The sequence below is a fragment of the Melospiza georgiana genome, chromosome 8 (genome assembly GCF_028018845.1).
Source record: "Melospiza georgiana isolate bMelGeo1 chromosome 8, bMelGeo1.pri, whole genome shotgun sequence".
Taxonomy (NCBI): domain Eukaryota; kingdom Metazoa; phylum Chordata; class Aves; order Passeriformes; family Passerellidae; genus Melospiza; species Melospiza georgiana.
In genome coordinates this window covers 5,514,711-5,535,584 of record NC_080437.1, presented here as the reverse complement: position 1 = coordinate 5,535,584, position 20,874 = coordinate 5,514,711, and the positions used below count along the sequence as shown (strand labels likewise).

The following is a 20,874-nucleotide window of genomic DNA, read 5'->3' as shown; positions in this document are numbered from 1 at the left end:
TTGCACTGGTGATTGGCCCTTAATTATAAACATAGAAATTGAGCCAATCAAGGTGTCCCTGTTGCATTCCCCAGTAGCTGATAATAATTGTTTACCTTGTCTTCTGAAGCCTCTGGCCTCCAGAAGACGCAGAAATCCGAAAGAAAGGATTTCTGTGGAGAAATGTCTGCGACACACTCCCCTCGTGTCTGACTGTGTATCGACTTTTTTTGTTTTTACTGAGCTCCGTGAAGCCAGCGAGGCTCCACAGAGGCCAAGCAGATACCAAAGTAGGTCGGACGGCCCATGGCTCCCCTCAGGGCTCCGGGCTGGGGCGGACGAAGCCGTGAGGGGTCGGCTAAAGCTGGGATGGAGCGGGTGATGCTGTGAGGAACCATGAGGAGCTGGTGTGAGGCGAGCGAAGCCGTGAAGGGGCGGGAGGGGCTGGGGCTGGGGCTGGGGCTGGGGCTGGGGCTGGGGCGGGCCCTGGGGCCACTGAAGCCGTGAAGAGTCGGCCCCGCTCCGCCTCTTCCTGCGGCAGCCGCGCACTTGCAGCCATGGCGCCTCGCCGGGAAGCCGCTCTGATGCTGCTGCTCCTCGTCCTGCCGCTGGCGAGCGCGGGGCTGAGCGGCTACTTCGGCACCAAGTCCCGCTACGAGGAGGTGAACCCGCACCTGGTGAGCGACCCGCTGTCGCTGGGTCCCGGCGCGGGCGGGTCGCTGCCCGCCTCCTGCACTCCGCTGCAGCTCCGCGCCGTGCTCCGCCACGGCACCCGCTACCCCACGGCCGGGCAGATCCGCCGGCTGGGCGAGCTGCACGCCCGGCTGCTCCGCCGGGCCGCGGGAGCCGCCGCCTGCCCCGCCGCCGCCGCCCTGGCCGAGTGGCCCATGTGGTACGAGGAGAGCCTGGACGGGCGGCTGGCGCCGCAGGGCCGGCGCGACATGGAGCAGCTGGCGCGGCGCATGGCCGCCCGCTTCCCCGCGCTCTTCGCCGCCCGCCGCCGCCTGGCGCTGGCCAGCAGCTCCAAGCACCGCTGCCTGCAGAGCGGGGCCGCCTTCCGCCGCGGGCTCGGGCCCACCCTCGACTTCGGCGGCGACGGTGAGTGAGCGACACCGCCCCCTTCCTTGAGGTTTTTCCTGAAGGGCTGACTGAGGTGGTCCCAGCTGTCCCAAGGGGATGGGGGAGTTCCCGTGCTTTCTTTAGGTGCTCTCTGGGGCCCTGCTCCCCGAGGGGTGAGGGAGACCCATGCTCTGAGGGAATGGCTCCCGTGTCCTCCCTGAGGGACTGGGGCAGTCCCTGGGACTCCCAGCTCCACCACAGGAGATGGAGGTGCCTCGCAGTCTCTTTGCGGGGTCTCCATCCCTTTCCTGAGGGAACCCTGGGCTTTCGTGGCTGGAGCCATGATCCATCCCTGAGGGTCTGCAGGGCTCCTGATGGGTGGCTGGAAGAATCCCTCCCTGTTGGGGCTGTTCCCTGCTCTCCCCGTGGTTGAGAGGGGCCCTGGGCCCCCTCCATGGGGACACAACCTGTCCCTTGGTGGGTGCCACGTCCTGGTGCCTTTGGGGGTGGTGCTGCTCCCTCTGACGCCCACGTTTCTTTCAGAGGTGGAGGTTGAAGTTAACGACTCCCTGATGCGGTTCTTTGATCACTGCGCCAAGTTTGTGCTGCTGGTGGAGGAGAATGACACAGCCATGGGCCAGGTGAACGCCTTCAAAGAGGGGCCTGAGATGAAGAAGGTCCTGGAGAAGGTGGCCAGTGCTTTATGTTTACCAATGGAGGAGCTGAATGCAGGTAAGGAATTCCTATCACAGGTGGCTTTGGCTCCAAGGCTGGCCAAGAGCAGCTTCCAAGATGTGTAGTTATGCAGAGAAGGCAATTTGGAGTGGCTGTGACTTGGAGATGCAGTCTTTAATTAAGTGCATGAGACTGTAAGTCTGTTTTGATGTTGGAGTAATGAATGCTTGTTGGATAATGGTCAGAAGAAAAAATATGCTTGAAAACATCTTTCTCGTAGATAAAATCAGCTTTACCTGGTTTTTGAGGGATTTGAATGTTTTAATTTTGCTTTTGTGAAACCCATTACAACTCCAGCACATAAATGACTTGAGGAAAAGCAGTCCTGTGTGTTAACTCCTGTCCAGAACAGAAGTGCTGGATTTCCCTGTGTGGTTTTGGGGGAAAAATCACCCCAGAATAAGTGCTGCTGTTGGGATTGCAGCATCGGGGACATGCTGGAGACAAAGTTCAACCTGGTGCTGCTTGTACACAGCTGCTGATGTGGAGGGGGTGTTGTCCATGAGCTCACATCTTCCCTTTGACTCTTTTGACCTGTGTGGCTGCACCAGCAGCTGACACCTGTTTCACATCAGCTGATGGACAGCATTTAATGTGGAATGCTCTTGTTTTCCCTCTTATCAAGAACTTGCAGTCCAAAATTTGGATTTTGCACAATAATCCTGTTAAACTGTGTATTTTTGGTGCTTGGTCTTTGTCCTGCCAAATATTTATTGGATGTCATTGTTTGTATTGCCAAACAGTAATTACAATTCATTTTAGAGGTAAACTGAGGAGAGAGAGCTGCTACTTGTGTAGCAGTGATTTATTTATCTTTTTCTTATTTGTTGGATTTATTGCAGATCTTGTTCAAGTGGCTTTTCTCACCTGCTCCTATGAGCTGGCCATAAAAAATGTGACCTCCCCATGGTGTTCACTCTTCAGTGAAGAAGATGCCAAGGTATGTGAGGCTTGGAGCAGCCTGCTCTGGAGGGAAATATCTCTGCCTGTGGCAGGGGGTTTGGAATGAGGTGATCTCTAATGGCCTTCCATCCAAAACCTTTCTAGAATATGTGGTTTTAGCATGATAGAACCAGGTGATAAAATTCACTCCAGGGGACATCAAATGAGGTCTTGCAGGGCCTCCAAGACTCTCTGGTTTTGGGATCTATCAGCTCTCTAAACCAAGACAGAACCCAGATAAATGAGACAAATGTTTGTTCCTCTTATTTCGACTTTTTTTTTTGATGTTCAGTAAGGCTCCCCCCAAGGCTCTTAAGGAAATTTGCACCCTTGGGAAAAGAGGAGACCTTTTCATAGATGGGTGTGCCTAAGATGATCAGGGTCACCATGGGCTTCTGCTGAGCCCTGCCCTGTTCAGTCTGGTTATAAATAACTCAGCAGGGAGGTGGGAAATGGCTTTGATGCCAGCAATTGTCAGGAAAGGAGCAGAGAACAAGGAGAGAACTGCGTGCTCTTGAATAATTCCAAGGCACAGTTCTGTCTGCCTGAGATGTGTGCGCGTCTCTGGAACTTGAAATCAGACACAAAACAAGCTGGGCTGAAGGTGTGGGATGGATTCTGTGAGAAGAATGGCAAGCCAAGGGGAAAATCAGAAGTGCTAAAAAAGCAGTGGGTAGTGGTTGTCTTATGGGCAGCACCTCAGGTTTTTTTTTTTTGTGATTGCTACCAGATGCGGAATTTGGTCATTCTTTGATCTGTTGTCTGGTATTGTGGTGTTTGTGAGGGTCCCCAGGATGAGGTGAGAGATGAGAATCTGACTCCTTGTTCTCAGAAGGCTGATTTATTATTATATTCAATTAAAAGAGTGCAATACTAAAGCTATACTAAACTACAGAGAAAGGATACATCAGAAAGTTTCACAAGAATGATAATGAAAACTTGTGACTGACACAGAGTCCAGCACAGCTGCTGGTGATTGCTTCCATTCTTCTTAAAAGCCAATCAAACATTCACCTGTTGGTAAACAATGCCTAAGCCACATTCCCAAGCAGCAATCACATAATTATTGTTTTCATTCCTCTTTGAGGCTTCTCAAGAGAAAATCCCGGGCAAAGAGGATTTTTCAGACAATATCACAGTGACGTGGTTTTATGCTGAAGGGGTTTGAAATGGAGCCCTGATGTTTGGGGTTGTTTTTGTGTCATGTCTCCAGGCTGTGAGCTTTTTGGTGCAGCAATAAAAACTTGTGAACTCCAATTTTAGGTGCTGGAATACCTGAATGACCTGAAGCAGTACTGGAAGAGAGGATATGGCTACGACATCAACAGTCGCTCCAGCTGCATTTTATTCCAGGATATCTTCCAGCACTTGGACAAAGCAGTGGAGGAGAGCAAAAGGTAAATCCAGAGCCTGCAGTGCTTGGGGTGTCAGCTTTCTGTGCTCAGTCTGAGCTGGGTTTCATTGACAGAAAATTCAGTGTTTTACTTCTGAATGTAGCAACAACAGGAGAGCTGGAGCTAGGAGAATTTTAACAGTGAGAACACAATTTTTACTGGAGCAGTGTTACTTTGCAGACTATATTTTTTTGCTTTCATTGTACTCAGCTAAACTATTTCCATCTTTTAACTTGCTGATCCACACAGGCCTTCAGGGAACTGCTGCTTGATAGTGATGTTTTCTTTCTGCAGTTTGAGAGGAGACAGTGAATTAAAATAATAGAGCTTTCTTGTTAAAAATGTCCTCGTTAAAAATAATTTGTTGCTTAAATGTTGATTTACAGTCTGTGTTCATGTTCTGAACAATTAGAAATTCATGGTTAATAATCAGTCACATGAATTAACACCTTAGCAGATTAGTATGGAAATTTTTTAGAGGGATATCAAGGATAGGGCCATAAGATTGTATAATGGAAGGAGAGTGATCAATTTTCTTCCCTTTTAGTGTCATTTCCCCTTTGAGCAATGAGAGCCTTTCAATCCTTACATTGCACACGAATTGCAGCTGTATGTCTATCAAACACCCCTGTAAGTTTAATAACAACAATTTTTAAAAGCTCAAGAGCTGTAGTTGGAAGAAGGAGGTACAGATGGAGATTTCTGATTTTTTTGGGAGGTGTCTGAGGCAGAGCTCCCAAGCACAGTGGTAACTTTGCCTTTCAGCACTGGCTGTGGAAGTTCATTTGCAGCACCAGGGGCTCTCGTGTTTTGCTATCACAGAAAGAAGCAGGCAGTGAATGTAGAGAGTCAGGACCCTAAATCTTGTGAAATCCCAAGCTGGGTGAGCAGTGTTCAGGATGAGCCTCATCCTAAGCAGAAATGGAAAGCTGAGGTAGCCACAGGAATGTGTTACTCCCTTCCACAACAGAAGGTGGCAGTCGTAAAGCGCTGGAGACCCGGGAATAAACGGGGTTGGGTAACCTGGAGAGCATGTGGGGAATCTGCCAGAGCCAGCTTGTCTCCCTTGGAATGTGGGGAGCAGAGGTGCAGCTAATCCCAGTTCATCTGCAGAGGGAGATTTATCTCTTTTTCATAGAGACACCCTGTGGCACTGTGAGAGCACCATGAAAATGAGAAAACATACAAATAAAATATAGAAAAGTCTGTCTTTTTATAGTGATGGTCAACTTCAAGGCAGCAGGTTAAACATTTTTGCAGCTTTTTCAGGAAATGTACTTTTGTGATGATGAAATATCTTTCAGTGGAATGTTACTTCAATTTAACAGTGTTTAACGTGGATTTATAACTGGCTGCTTGCTCTAAAAATTTAAGAGGTTACTCTAAAACATTTAAGAAAAAGAAGTTTTCTTCCAGGCATTATCTTTGCTCCAAAATCTCTTTTCTCTTTGGAAAGCTTAGATTGGCCTATCCAGAAGTAAAAGGGAAGCATTTCTGTTCTGGGAAGAAGCTGAGGGATCTGGATTGTCTGTGCTGCTCAGACTGGACAGTGGAGAGCAGTGTTGGCAAAGCTGCATTTTTGTGCCATGCTTTATGCCTTTATGTTCAATAGCTTTGTTCTGTTTTCATTCCCAGTGAAATCAAAAAGAAACCTGGTTCTGCCATGAAGTGATTGCTGCCCTTGCAACCTTATCACCAAACTTATTGTCTTATCAAGGCTTGATTTTATTTCCTTGGTAGAAAACTCTTCCTTCTGGTTAGTCTGTTCTTAGTAGCATGATGAAGGTGTAATAAATACCAGTTGCTGATTAGTCCCACTTTCAGTTTGCAGAGCAGAAGTTTCAGATGGTTTTAGGCTCTCCCATCATGTGAATTCCAGTATAACTCTGGGGTTTAAACAGAATAATCTCTTCTGTGCAGGTCTTGCTGTTAAAAGCTCTGAAAGGGAAAGGTTGAGGGCCAGGACTCTCTTTCTTCCATACAAATTTTCTTAGTTACAAAAACACAATGAGATATATGTAAAATGAAAGCATTTCTGTTTAAGGAATAGACTTTGGTTGAAAGTTTCTCTTATTCCATATCAAACCCATGTGATTTGCTCTACTGAAATGGCATAGTTGGGCAGTTTTCTTATGTCTTCACATTTATAAAGAATTGTGGTTTTTCCCAAGGGGATAGAAAATAACCAGGGAAGCTGATGCAGAATTACTTTTCACTGCTGCTTTTCCCAGCAGTTTAATGAACAGTGTTTTGCCCAAGGAAGTCTGTGTATGTTGATGAGAAATTCAGGTATTTTGGTGCTTAATGCAATATGAAGCTGCTCATCTGATTTTAAAAATCTCTGCAGCTGCATGCTTGGGCAGAGGTGGATTTGCAAATCAGTTGTGGCACACTTTAAAGCACATCAGCTATTCACTAAAGCTCTTTTAGACTTTCCATTTTTTTCTCCTTCTAGCTTCATATATTTAACATTACTATTTCCTGCTGAAAGAATAAAAAATATAAAAGAATATAAATATAATATTTATATTTATATAATAGAATATAATATATAATATATATAATATATAATATATAATATATATTATATATATTATATATTATATATAATATATATAATATATATAATATATTATATATAATATACATAATATATATTATATATATATAATTATTATATATTTTATATATATAATATAATAGAATAGAATATAAAGAATAAAAAATATTATTACTTGTACTGTCCAAATGGGTTACCATGAGGCTCTGGAAATTGGGAGGATGCTTTGTGCAGCCATCTCAGTATTTGCAGTGTATTGATAATTCCAGCTTAGCTGTACATATGCATTGCAAAATATTTGGTGATGGTTTCCTCTTAGAGAGTAAATGGTTCCAAGGTATTAAAAAAAAAAAAAAAGACTAATTTGAATATGATTCAAGATCAATTGAAGGTGATCTTTGTGATTTATGGTAGACAGACCAATTTGGCAATTTCTTGGTAGCTTTTATTGTTGCATGTAATTTGCCTTGCTCTTCGCAGGTCACTTCCCAACACAATTGGGACCTCTCAGGAGTCAATTACAATTACTGCTGTGCCCTAATTACTTCTCCAAACCTGTGACTCAGTACAAAGGAGTGTAATGGATGATCCAAAACCACCTCACAGGTCAAAACTCCACAAAGGGAAGTGAGCAAAAAGCTTCTACATATGCAGCAGCAATGAAATCATTAGGTTGAAAATCCCCTTTTTGCTCAGGTTCTGAGTTTTTTATGGAAAACCCTTCACTGCTGCTGGGGTGGCTTTTATTAATAAACAATCCACGTCTCAGTCAGCAGCTCTGCATCATAGTGTGGGCTTTGATTGCTCCATCTTTCATAGGTGGGACTTGTGACATGACTGGAAGGAGTTTCTGGGGAAGCCAGAGGTGTGGAATTCAGCCCAGATCCTTGTGGCACATTCAGCAGCATCCCTGTGCCTGCATTTCTGATGTGTGTGTGTTTCAATTCCTCAAATCTTCTCCCCGAGCTGGGCAGCCCAGGGTTTCTCCCCTGGGAGTGTGCCTGTCCATCTGTCTAGCCAGAATTAGAGATTGAAAGTTTCTTGTGCCTTTCAGACTCCCCAGCATGTCCTCAATCTCATTAATTAGTTAATGGATACTTTTTCAGATCTATCCTGAGCAAGTATCTGAGCAGCTTTGATAGAGTCACACCCTTCTGTGTAAGAATGAAAAAGCCAAACTACACACTCACAGACAAATGAACTGGTCTGACCAGTGCCCACCTTGGCTTTGCCAGGTGCCAGCAGCCTCCTGGTTTGGTTTTGGATCAGCACTGAGCATTATTGTGGTGCTGCTGCAGGAGTGCATTTCACCTCTGAGGTCTCAAACAATGGCAGAGGTGAGATCAGCCAGGAAAGAGCCTTGGAAAGTGCAGTAGCTCCCAGTGAAACACAAGGAGGCCCAGCCTAATTACCTCCAGCTGATAAAGTGTTGCAGGACTAGATAAGAGCCTTTTAATCAGGGCTTTTAATGAGTTCTGTGCAGTCCAGTCAGCTTTTCAAGTTTCCTTATGTCATCAGTGAGCTTGTTCCTTGTTGCAGCAGAAGAAAATTTTCTGCTGTCAGTATTGGTGGTGGCATTTCCTTGTTTTGGTGCTGATTCTGGGAATGATTGGCTGTCTTTATGGTGGAAATTTTGATATATGAGGACTGTACTATTTGACAGATATCTACTTTATGCTCTTCTTATTCTTCTTCCCACTGGGGAAAACCCTCTGAGCTTTAACACTGAAATATTTCTGCTGCCCTCTGAGTGGGCAGCCTTCCCTGGTCTCTGCTGCCTCCTGCTATGTTTAGGGTTTGTCCAGCTTCTTTTTCCATGAAATAAATCACAGGGGGAAGTGAGAAGGATGGAGAATTCATCCCACAGTTGAAAGCAGGTTTTGGAGTCCTTTGACCTGCCTTTTTATTAGGGAGAAAAGGGACAGAATGTAGTCTGAGCTTGCTTGTTAAACAGGTGGTAAATCTTAACTCCTGTGCAGTTGTTGGAGGGATTTTTACAGGAGGTTTGAGGGTTGGCTGGTTGAGCTTTGCTGCAGGAAATGTTTCATCTTATCCCACTCTTTCCTGGGGTTTGAGCTATTTCTAACTGAAAATCCAGTCAGTGCTTAGGAAGTAAACTTTGGTTGAAAGAAAGTTCACTTTTTCCATATGGAAAATGAACTGTCAGTAGTGGGAAGAGCAGGAATGCTCTGCTCTGGAGGATGAGTAAATTGATGCAGAAGATTCAGAGTTAAACCCCAACCTGCTGAGATCCAGGAGAACTAGAATGTACCTGGATGATAAATCCCACATCTGTGCTTTTCCATGATGCTTTTTCTTTTCCCCCATGGTGACATTCAGCTTTTGGGGTTGTGCTGCTGAATTGTTCAGTACTTCTTGTGGCCAGACTTACTTAAAAGGTAAAAAACCCCCATAAAACCTCAAAAGTGGGCAGTTGAGGAGCTGGCAGATCTCTGCAGTGAAACTTCCTTGTCTCTGCCTCCTGAGAGCCCCTTCTGCTCATTGGAAGTGCCCCATGAAATGAATATAAAACAAATCCCTTTCAGACAAGCTGCTGATATTTATGGCAGAGTTTTATGCACAATCCCCTCACAGGTGGCAATGAGATTCCCCCAGTGGGCTTTCCCCAGCCATGCACATCAAAAGGAGAGGAAAGGTGGATTGAAATGCCATTAAGTAATTGCCAGAGTGCAATGTGGAGAACTTTGATGCTTCCAGCAAGACACTGAGTCACTGATAGATTGTGAGGCAAACTGAGCAGGGAAAACATCTGCCATTAATATTTTATTAACCTGTGCTGCTGTTTATCACTGCTTTGTTGTTTGTTCTGCCCTCACAAGGAATGCAGGGCCAGTGGTAACCTTTGCCTGTGGGTATTCTCTGAAGATCATCTGTCATCATTCTCCCCACAATTAAAAATATTGCAGGGTAACCTTAATAGCTGTTGTGATTGTCAATGCTGGCTGATAGGAAACCACATCTGAGCTGGAGTCCAGACCCTGGCCCTGAACAGGGAGTGCTGGAACAGTCTGGGAAATCACCAGTGCTGCTGGGTTCAGGAGCCTGTGGAGAACTCAGGGTTGTGCTGTATCAGGAAACAGTTTTAATCTTCATTACACTAATCCAGTGGGATGGTGCTGAGTGGGAGAGGTTTGCTTTGCCTCCCAAGGCTGCTTGGCCTGTTGGCATGAGGATTTTATGAGACTAAACCAAGTGAAGGAAAAAGTCAAGCTGCACTGAGAGTGAGCACCTTGTTCAGTCCTTCCTTTCCCACTTCTCTTGTTCTTAAAAACTTCTCTGTGCTAGAATTTGTTTCCTGCTTTGCAAACATATACCTTGCTGGTTTTCTGATTTATTTTTTGCTCTATTTTTTGTGATTTACTTCCATTTCAACATTCCTGCTTAGCATCACCTGGAAAGTAAAGCTGAACTTTGCTTAAAGCCAGCTTTGATAGCCAGATTGTTCATTTATTTTTGTCTTAGCATTTCTGAAGCCTTTTTTGAGTGAAATCCATTCCCTGTGGGGTCAGTAATGCCTGTGTAAGGTTGTTTTGGAGATTCTAGCAGCATATTTGCATTCCCAGCTTCCCTCTTAGTTCACAAAACAAAGACCATGCAGCTGGGAAGGCATGAAAATACAAATAATTAAATAAGAGAAATATTGAAAAAGCATCTCCAGGAGAGAAATAGAATTCCAGGCCAGTCTTGTAGAAATAAAAAAATGCTCCACACTAGTATTGCTGAGCACCTTGATGAATCTGATACACCTGAGAAGTGTTAGGGTGGCTCTTTAAAAGGAAACCATTCCTCTTGGAGCTCTTGGGAGGGATCAGCAAATATAAAATAGGGTGGGTGGTAGCTACAGTTATGGTTTCCAAACATCCTTCTGAACAGGTTTCCTTATCTAAAGGAATCAGGCAGCTGGGGTTACAGGGAGAGGTCCTTACAGAGGGAAAAACTTGATAAAATTACAAGAAATGAGGGTAGGGACAGCTGATTGATTTTTCCTAGCAGAGATAGAGCTGGAAAGATCTGACCTGCTTGGAATGTTGAGGAGAGCTGACAAGTTCAGTGGCATTGCAAATGTGGCAGTTTTATTCCAGATAAATGAGAGGAAGTGTTTCTACAAGGGAGATTGTGAAAGGACCTGGGGAGACTGACTGGGCTGGAAAACTGCAGAGCTGTCAAGTAATCCACATGGGGAAAAATGATTTTTTTTATCAGCTGTTGGGTAGGATCTGGGAGAGCCTATTGCTCAGGGGCCTTTAGGAGGTTGTTGTAGCTGTCTGAGATATCTCTGACTTCAGGCACGTGGGGTTTGGGGCAGCCTGGCCTGTGGAGGTGTCCCTGACAGGGACAGGGAGTTGGAATGGGATGAAATTTAGGGCCCCAGTCCAAATCATTCCTTGTTGGATATCAGGAATTAAGCAGAGAGCTCATGGGTGTAGCATTGTTTTCTCTGTAGTAGCTTATGGTTCTTGAGTATTGTGCATTCTGATATTCTGATCTAAAGGGATGTGGAAAATTGTGAAATGACTGAGGAAGGATTTCTCAGCTTGGTAACAGCACTATTGCAAAGCTGTCAGAATGGATTAAATGGGACATGGAATGTGCAGATAGAAAAATGAAGAGCAGTGTGTGAAGCTGTGCAGCTCCTCCCCACAGGACATTGTGTGTGCTAGAAATGCACGTGGGTTGAGGGAGAGATTTGGCAAAGCTGGGATTCATCACCTAGGAGCCACCTCTGGCCCTGGAGACTTCTGAGCTGGAAATTGCAGGAGATCAAAGGAATGGCCTCCAGTTTCCTTCCACAGACATCTGTGTCTGGCTGCTGTGACAGGAAGGATGTGATTGTGTCCTAAAAACTAAAAATACTTCCCTGCAGGTGTGAAGGATACATGTGAACTGGTCAAGTGGATTAGAAAGGGAAGAGAAAAGAAAGGGATTCAAGGATCTAAAAACTTTATAGTTTTCATAAATAGCAAGGGGAGAACATGAGCAGGAGCATTGATTTTGGAGGAGCTGGAAGAGTGGTGAATGTAAAGATCTTGGTGCAACAGAGGCATGGGTGGGGAAAAATACACTGTCCTCCAGAGAGAACCTTTGTGGTTTAGAGGCTGCTGCTTTTGAGCAGAAAACAGAGGCAGAGTTTGGATGTATTTTTTAAGGGATATTTTGTCTAAGGGGGAGGGTATGAGGAGTGGAGTCAGAAGGGCTCAGGCTCACCAGGAGTGTGGTACAAGGTGTGTGTCAGACTGTACAAACCCCAGTGCACCATCCTGGCCCAGCACTGAATTCCTGCTGAGCTGATCAAAGCTCCAATCCCCAGGTAAATCTCCCACTTAACCATTTCTCCATTGCTTTGGGTGGGAGCTGAGGAAACTCCTCCTTTCCAGAGCAGTCAAGATGTGTCTCCTGAAAGCTGAACCTGTGTTTACCTGTGCTGGATTTACATGGGCTACTTGGAACTGGTCCCCAAAAGCCATCATCCTCCTCTGGAGCAAGGGTCAGATTTTCCTCTTGGCTGGAGTTTCCTGGCACAGCAAGGCAGCTCTTATCTCCCCTTTGGCTGAGCCCTGTGTGTAACCTTTTGTTACATAAGCTGTCCTGGGTCAGGGTTCGAGGCAGTGCCTTGATTTGCTGACCTGTTCCTGGGGGAGCATCATCTCCTCCTGGACTGCTTGGTGCCCTCAGGGATTGGGAGCAGCAGTGCTCCTGCTGGTTATTGGGGCTGCCACACTGGGGAGGGACAGTCTGCATTTCTGTCTTCAGGCTAAATTTGGTAAATGCTGGTGATGATTTGGAGGAAACTCTACATCTAATGAAGGGTTTGGCTGTGTGAGCTGCAGTCCCTTTGCATGCAGAAATTGCTGCTGCTGTCCCAGCTGAGCCTCCCCTGGCCCAGCCTGAGGCCCTTTCCCCTTGTCCTGTCCCTGTTCCCTGGCAGCACAGCCCGACCCCCCCTGGCTGTCCCCTCCTGGCAGGGAGTTGTGCAGAGCCACAAGGGCCCCCTGAGCCTCCTTTGCTCCAGGCTCAGCCCCTTGCCAGCTCCCTCAGCCCCTCCTGGGGCTCCATTCCCTGCCCTGGACACGCTCCAGCCCCTCCAGGGCTCTCTGGCCAGGGGGTCCCAGACCTGGACACAGCCCTGGGGTTCCTCAGCAGGGCCAGCACAGGGGACAGTGACAGCCCTGGGCTGGCACAGCCAGGGCCCGTTGGCCTTGTGCCCCCTGGGCTCCTGCCCAGCCCTGGCACAGCCCCCAGGGCCCTTTCCAGCCCCTGTGCCCAGCCTGGAGCTGCAGGGCCTGGCACTTGCTGAACTGTTGGCCTTGGATCCATACTTGGACAAAGTTTAGGGAGCTGCATTTAAAATGTCTGTACCAGACTGCAATTCCCAAAGAGATTTTCCTCACAGGTTCAAGGTGTCTGTACCAGACTGCAATTTAAAATGTCTGTACCAGACTGCAATTCCCAAAGAGATTTTCCTCACAGGTTCAAGGTGTCCCTCAGCCACGGTCGCTGGCAGCCGTGCCACGCGTTGGAGTTTTGCTTTAAGGCACAGCCTCTCGCTCATCCCTTCTGCTTCTTTTCTTTTGTAGCTCCAAACCCATTTCCTCACCTTTGATTGTCCAAGTGGGGCACGCAGAGACCCTGCAGCCCCTGCTTGCCCTGATGGGTTACTTCAAGGACAAGGAGCCCCTCCTGGCCACCAACTTCGCGCGGCAAGGACGGCGCAAGTTCCGCAGCGGCCGCATCGTGCCCTACGCCGCCAACCTGGTGTTCGTGCTCTACCACTGTGACCGTGCCAATGCCTCCCAGCAGGAGTACCAGGTGCAGCTGCTGCTCAATGAGAGACTGCTGCCCTTCCTGCACTCCAACGAGACCACCTCCACCTACGCTGACCTCAAGGATTACTACAAGGACATCCTGGAGAACTGCCACTTCAAGGAGGAGTGTGAACTGCCCCAGCTCAACGTCACTGCCGTCGATGAGCTGTGAGGGAGTGAAGTGTTCTGCAAATTGCTCTGGGTTCAGCTCCACAGCTGTCGGGAACAAGCACTTTGGATGATTTGCTGCTGCTGTGTTGACTTTCTAACCTTGCAGATCTGGGGGGTTGTCTCAGCTCGGTTCTTTGTTGCATAAGCACAACTGCTGTCACAGGGAAGTTGTAACAAATGCGTGATGCAAGACACAAATACCTGTGTGTTTATGTGTGCACATGAGCTGATTTCATTGGCCACTGCTGTTGTGAATGGGCCATGGATGGATTTAAGAGCTGGGGCAGCTTCTATTTTATTGAATCTGAAGTTGGTTGGACTGATTCGGTGTTGCTTTCTGCTGCCTGCTGTTTTCCTGTGCCACGCATGAAATATTTCAAACCTTTTTTTGATCCTTTTCTCAAGCTTCTAGAAGGGAGAGGGTACATAGTTCTTCTCCACAGCTGAACAACTTCTGCCTGGACAGCACCATTTCTATTTTGAGCATTTTAAAGCAGGAGGAGTTCCTGCATGCATCACCTGCTTGAAAAGGGGCAAGGAATTAAAAGTCTTAAGGTCATCATCAACCCATCCTGCATAGCAAGTTAGTCTCCAGGGTAAGTAAATTATCTTTACAAAGAAGTAGGAAAAAAAAAAAGGAAATAAAAGTGAGGGAGTGGAAAGTAGCCACTCTTCCTTTTAGGTGCTCTGGGAAATGCAGCAGTTACTGTTTAAATACTCTGGAGTGTCCTTTCAGTAACACCATCCATTTCTGGTGTTATTTGGGCCATGGCTCTCAATCTCTTGGTCCTGCCCAGGTGCTGACAGTTTCCCTACCAGCCCTGGCTGGAAAGCACCTCTGATGTCTCCAGCCTCCTGCTGGAAATGGAATTGTTGCTAACTCCAGTTTTTTGAACTGTATAAAGATTGGACTGAGGCTTGATTTCTGCTGACTTTAAGGCACCAAACGAGCTGCCACTTATGCATGCCTTACACATTTGATGTGCCACCTTGCTTTTGAAATGCAGCTGTTTTAAAGAGGTGAATGGCATAGAAGGACTGGTAATATTTTAAAGGAAGTGCACTTTAGGTAGGTTCCCTCATGCCTGAAAGCTGGGAAGTATTTTAGAGCTCTGCAGTGTGACAGTAAAAGGAAAACTGAAGATAGCTGATGAGAAATGTCAGAAAAAGATTCTGTCATCACCTGCAAGGGAATGGTTGTTTGACCAGGCTGGCCCAAAGCAAATGAAGGATGGATTTTTGGTGCTGGTCACTCTTGAAGTGTGCACTCTCACCATGTAATGAGCATCCAGAGCTCACCCTGCAAAGTGGGGTTTGTTTGGCTGTGTTTCCTGGGCAGGAGGTGAAGGGATTACCACAGCATGGCCTGCAGCACTTGAGGGTATAAATGTCTGTAGTGCACCTGATAAATGCTTTTTGTGGGCTCACCCCCAGAACTGGGAACTTAACTGCTGCAGAAACAGAAAAAAGCCAAACTTCAAGCTGACAAGTTACACTTGGTGTATGTGGGTTTTTAAATTTTTTTTTCTTGAGGACTCAGCCTTTGGTCACTTTTTTTCTTCTTACTATACCTTGTATAAAAGCACTTCATGTTTACATCCTGTAAGTTAAGGAGCAATTGAACACCTGGTTTTTGCTGCTCTGAGTTCAGGGCATTTCCCTCCCTGTGCGTGCAGGGCCCTGTTTGGTTTGTGCACCACTTGCTGCAGAGATCACTGAAGATACTGATTCAAATATTTCAGCACTTAGCTGTGTAAAATGTTTGAATCAGTATCCACAGCTCTTTCTGAAGTTGGGGAAATGATTAGGGAGGAGTTGAGTGCTGCAACAAGCAGAGGAATATAGGTCAGGATAATTGTCAGCCCCTGCATATGACTCCTGCTCAATCACCTTTGCATGGCTTCTTTTGCACATGATCCTACCTGGAGACTAAGTCAACTGATGGAAATGGTTGTGACAGAGCCCAGTTAAGAACTTTATTGCAACATTTGAGTCAGGCTATAAAGAAATGAGCCTTTGTTTGAAGGCAGTTAAGTTTGGAAAGAGCAGATATCAGAGTGAGAAAATCCACCTTTGAACAAATATTTTTTTTTCTGTGAGTCAGTGATGATTCATGAGCAGAAGGGATGAAAGCCTGACTATGTGAGATGAATGGAAGATTCTGTTGTCAGTGTTCAGCAAGACTGATTTTAAGACATCACATTTGTTAAAAGATACATCCTTCTTCCTTATGGAGGGAGAAATACCTTGCACTTGACTGCTTTTCTGATTGTGTGCCAGGTGAGGTGCAGGAACAAAAAACTCCTGCTGTGGGTACCCTTTGTGCATTAGCAGGTTGATTGTGTGTTTAAATTCTGTGGGTGATGCCTCAGAAGCTGTTTCCTGGTCCACCTTGGAGCTGGGTCCCTCAAAGCCCTGTAACAGATCTCTCTTCAGGACTGTCAGCAGCTAACTGGAGAGGAAAATCTGCTGTTGGGGCTCAGGATGCTCTGACTCACTGCTCTGGCAGCATTAGAGGCTCAGTGTGGAAGTTTTACACCATTGTGGCTCTATAGAAGTTGGGACATGTAAATATCCAGGCACTTACTCTGGTTCAGCACTGGGGAGGTGCTGATGCTTTTGTCTGATAAACAAAGACATTTGTTTAGATATTAAAAAAAACCCCAAACTAAAATGGATCCAAATACTTCTCCAAAGCTGTGCACTGGTTCAGTGAGCAGTGTTTGATCAGGCTGCCACATCTCCTGGCAGTGCACATTCCCACATCCTGCAAGACAGATAATGCTTCCTCCTCCTTCCTGTGCCTCTGGAGCCTCATCTCACACACCTGTCAAGGACTCTCTCTGCAACTGGAAGCTCTCACTGATGGAGAATACCAACAGTGCTCTGCTATGCTGGCCTTCAATATGTGAAAGTACATTTTCATTTGTGCAATGGTTCATCTTTCTGGCAAGTGAATTTTTGCTGCCCAGTAAGAGCTGCTGCTGTTCTGGTTAGCGTGGAGCTGTCAGATGCAGGTTTGTAATGATCTGGTACTAACTGGATGAATTTGGAGGACTTGAAATGTGGATTTTTAGTGCTGTGAAATAAAACTGCACACGTTCTTGATCTGTTTTCTGAGCAGCAATAATGAAATGATCTTTGGAATCATGGTTTTGTTTTTCTTCAAAATACATTTGGGAGGTTGCTCTTACCTGTGTTGGTGTCTCTGATTATTTTAAGTCATCAGATTTCTTGGTGGTTAATAGAAAATTGCTTAATTAGGCAAAAACCTAACCTTAATTAGATTTTTATGCTCACATTTTGAGGGGACTAAAGATTTACTCTTGTTTCCAGGAACGCCGATATAAAAAAGGTTTTTATACAATTTCCTGACAAGGTTTTTGCAGATGCAAAGAGGGTGCTGTGGCTGGGATGGCATCATCTTTGATTGAGGGCTGTTCCTGCATTTTCTGTGAAGGTGTATTAGTCTGTAAGAGAGCTGGGAATGGAAAACAGCAGAGGATGTTCTGTTTAAAGCAGGGAGAAGCCCCCAAACGGTGCAGGTGAAGAGGGAAATCCTCTCAAATGAAGACACCACACAGAACCCTGAGGAAGGAACACCATCACCACCATCCAGCTCCCCTCTCCCTGGTTTTTGGCTCTTTAATACATTAAAGAGCTGTGTTTGTTGTCAGCCCTTCAAAGGGAAGGTGATATTATCAGGTGCTGCTGAGGCAGGAGTAATGGCTTATCTGTAAAGTGTTCCATTCTTGCTTTCCTGGGCTTTAAATTAGAGATTTTCTCCTGACCTGACTGGCCTGGAGTGAAGGTCAGGACTGAGGAGGTTCAGGCTAACAGCCTGTGGTGGACTCATTAATTTAACAATTCCTTTGTGTTTCAAGGGACCATTGTTGCTGCTGAAAGGTTGGAGCACGCCTGTTACTGTGTTCACTTAGCAGAAACAAATCCCTTATCTTCAGGGAAGGGATCACTGTGCAAGGAAGGGTGTGGAGGGAGCAAGGTGAATTTTGCATTATTTATTTCGGGGTTAGAAAAGCTCTGCAGGCCTGTCCACATTAGTGATCTGTAGCTCTCAAATGCTTCCCTGGCTGTGAGAGCAGATCCTGAACCTCTTACAGAAGCAGGAGGTGCCCAGGTGGTCTGGGAGCCACTCCAGAAAGGGGATCCAGGTGGGAACAGGCTCAGGGTCCTTTGGCCTGGGGCCCTCTGGCTTTTGGTGGGACGTGGTGCCTTGAGCACAGGGACAGAGCAAACATTCCCCATCCATCCTGATGGTGGCTACAGGGTTTCTGAGCTAGGGACAGTGGGTTTGTGTTTAATTTAATATATTTGAAGGAATTTCTCTTCTACACAGCTGTCCTGGTGCTTTGCTAACCCAAAGGCAGGATTGTGCCCCTGGGCTCAGGTGAGACCCCACCTGCAGGACCTGGAGCTGCTGCAGAGAGCCCAGGGCAGGCACCAGCATGGGCAGAGGGATGGAGCAGCTCTGCTGGGAGGAAAGGCTGGCACAGCTGGGGGGGCTCACCTGGACAGGAGAAGCTCTGGGGTGACCAAACTGTGGCCTGAAGGAGCTGCAGGAAAGATGGAGAGAGATTTTGGACAGGAGATGGGAGTGGCAGGACCAGGGGAATGGCTTCATGCTGCCAGAGAGGAGGTTTAGATGGGATATTGGGAATTAGGAATTGTTCCCTGGCAGGGTGGGCAGGCCCTGGATCCCTGGCAGGACTTTGGGACTTGGGGCACCCTGGGACAGTGGGAGGTGTCCCTGCCATGGCAGGGGTGGCACTGGATGGGATTTAAGGTCCTTTCCAGCACAAACCTTTCTGTGATTCCATGCCTTGCTTTGCAGTGGGATGGATGAGGTGGATGCTGGGGCTTTGGGAAGGTCCAGCTCCTCTCAGCTGAGCCTCCTGCCAGACTGGAATTTCAGCCACGTTTCCAGGAGCTGTGATTTGAAACCAGAGCATTCTCAGTTAGCAGAATTAGTTACCATATGCAAATCTGGGGCTTGGCATGTGTTCTGGAGCAGCTCTGCTGATACTGATCTTGTTTCAGTGTTCTTTTCCTCAATACCAGCAATTCATCCCATTCCTTGGAGCACTTTTATTGGGAGAGCAGTTAAACACTTGACCTCTTTGCATCACGCTTTGCTACTTGTGACTTTTGATTTTCTTTTCCTCACATGGGAGGGGCTCATCTTCTTCATTCCTTGTGCTGAAGTTACTCTGTTCTCATTGCTGCTTTGATTTTTGGCTTGGTTTTACCCGTGCCTATAAATATATTTCCTAGGCCACACTTGCACACACTGTTCAAGGTGAGGCTGTGCTGTTGACTTGAAAAGGAGTGAAATGATAATTCTTGTGAACTTTTCTAGGTTTTTATTTCACACTTCCCCCACATAAAACAGCATCCCAAAGATGTCCTCTGTGTATGATGCATTGCTCCTTCTTGCTATTAATGTTATTTTGCTGCTCTCTGAGTGTTTTGGTTGCCTAAAAACACTTCTGAAAATTGGAACAACTTTCTAATATTTATGAATGATTAAAATATCATTAAAAATTCTGATTTTTTTATATTATGGTTGTTTGAAATGAATCATTGGTTTGTTAGAATAAATATACAAGGGATGAGGTAGAGGGAGTATTTTCAAACAATCAGATAGGGGAGGAGCACAAGGAGGTGGCTCTTGCTCCTCTGTGATCCCACCTTTGTGCTGGACCAGCCAGGACACAGTTGGCTTTCTGGGCTGCCAGCTCATGTCCAGCCTCTCATTCACCATCAAATGGAAATCCCAACCTCCTAAGCTCCAGTTCCTGCTTCATGTGCCAGAGGGGAGCTGTGAGGTGCTCAGGGCTTTGGTTTGCAGCCTGCAGTGTCACTGTCACCCGTTGTGTCCCTGCAGTGTCACTGTCACCCTGTGTGTCCCTGCAGTGTTACTGTCACCCTCTGTGTCCCTGCAGTGTCACTGTCACCCTTTGTGTCCCTGCAGTGTTACTGTCACCCTTTGTGTCCCTGCAATGTTACTGTCACCCTTTGTGTCCCTGCAGTGTCACTGTCACCCTTTGTGTCCCTGCAGTGTCACTGTCACCCTCTGTGTCCCTGCAGTGTCACTGTCACCCTTTGTGTCCCAGCAATGTCACTGTCACCCTCTGTGTCCCTGCAGTGTCACTGTCACCCTGTGTGTCCCTGCAGTGTTACACTCACCCTTTGTGTCCCTGTCACCCTCTGTGTCCCTGCAGTGTCCCTGTCACCCTTTGTGTCACTGTCACCCTTTGTGTCCCTGCAGTGTCACTGTCACCCTTTGTGTCCCTGCAGTGTCACTGTCACCCTTTGTGTCCCTGCAGTGTTACTGTCACTCTGTGTGTCCCTGCAGTGTCACTGTCACCCTCTGTGTCCCTGCAGTGTCACTGTCACCCTCTGTGTCCCTGCAGTGTCCCTGTCACCCTGTGTGTCCCTGTCACCCTGTGTGTCCCTGCAGTGTCCTGACACAGCCATTGCCCTGATCCCTCTGCAGATGCCACCTCCATCTCATTTCAGCCTTGGCTTTGCCCCATCTGATATCTTGGTCCCTCTCCCTCTCTCCTCACCTGGTTTAGTTCAGGTGTGGGTTGCCTTGTTTCACTTCAGTTCTTTTGAACTTTAGTGACCACCACTGTGCTTGGCTTTCCAGATGAGGTCCAGCAAACAGGTCCTTCCCTTTTTAAGGTTAATCATTAGGCCAGTGTGGTTTTTGGATTTATTTGCTTGGTCAGGGGCTGTTTTCTGTGGCCCTGGGGAGGTTTTGTGCTCTGTTTCCCATCTTCTGTTTCAGAGCTCTCTCACCAGATGCCACAGCTCATTTCTTGCACGTGGATTTGCGTAGAACAAATTTCACTTTTGCAATATAAAAAGTTTTGCCAGCTCTGTCCTGCATTTCTCTGTTTGCCTGCATGCCTGCTGCTTTTGTTATCCAGGACCTGCTTCCCCAGGGCTCCCAGCCCTCTGGAGCATGAAGCATATGCAAAATCCTGCTGGCTCCTGCCCTTGCAGGAAAGCCTTGGGGGCTCAGATTTCATCTCCCATAACCCAGAATTATCAGGCTGTTCTTCATCTAGAGATGTGGCCAAGAACAGCACATCTTCCCTCTGCAGCTCTGCCCTGAACCCACCACTGGGGGTGTTTGGGTTCCCAGGGCTTGATTATCCCTGGGGATAATCAGGAGCTTTCC

The 20,874-nt window shown here is 46.8% G+C and overlaps 1 protein-coding gene across 1 annotated transcript; it reads left to right on the top strand.

Moving 5' to 3' along the window:
• The first annotated feature begins 505 nt into the window (after window positions 1-505).
• MINPP1 (multiple inositol-polyphosphate phosphatase 1) lies at window positions 506-16,857 on the top strand. Its single transcript, XM_058029230.1, has 5 exons — window positions 506-1,077; window positions 1,582-1,770; window positions 2,616-2,713; window positions 3,979-4,112; window positions 13,266-16,857. The coding sequence occupies exons 1-5, from the start codon at window positions 537-539 to the stop codon at window positions 13,663-13,665; spliced, it is 1,362 nt and encodes a 453-aa protein (XP_057885213.1). The 5' UTR covers window positions 506-536; the 3' UTR covers window positions 13,666-16,857.
• Window positions 16,858-20,874: the final 4,017 nt, after the last annotated feature.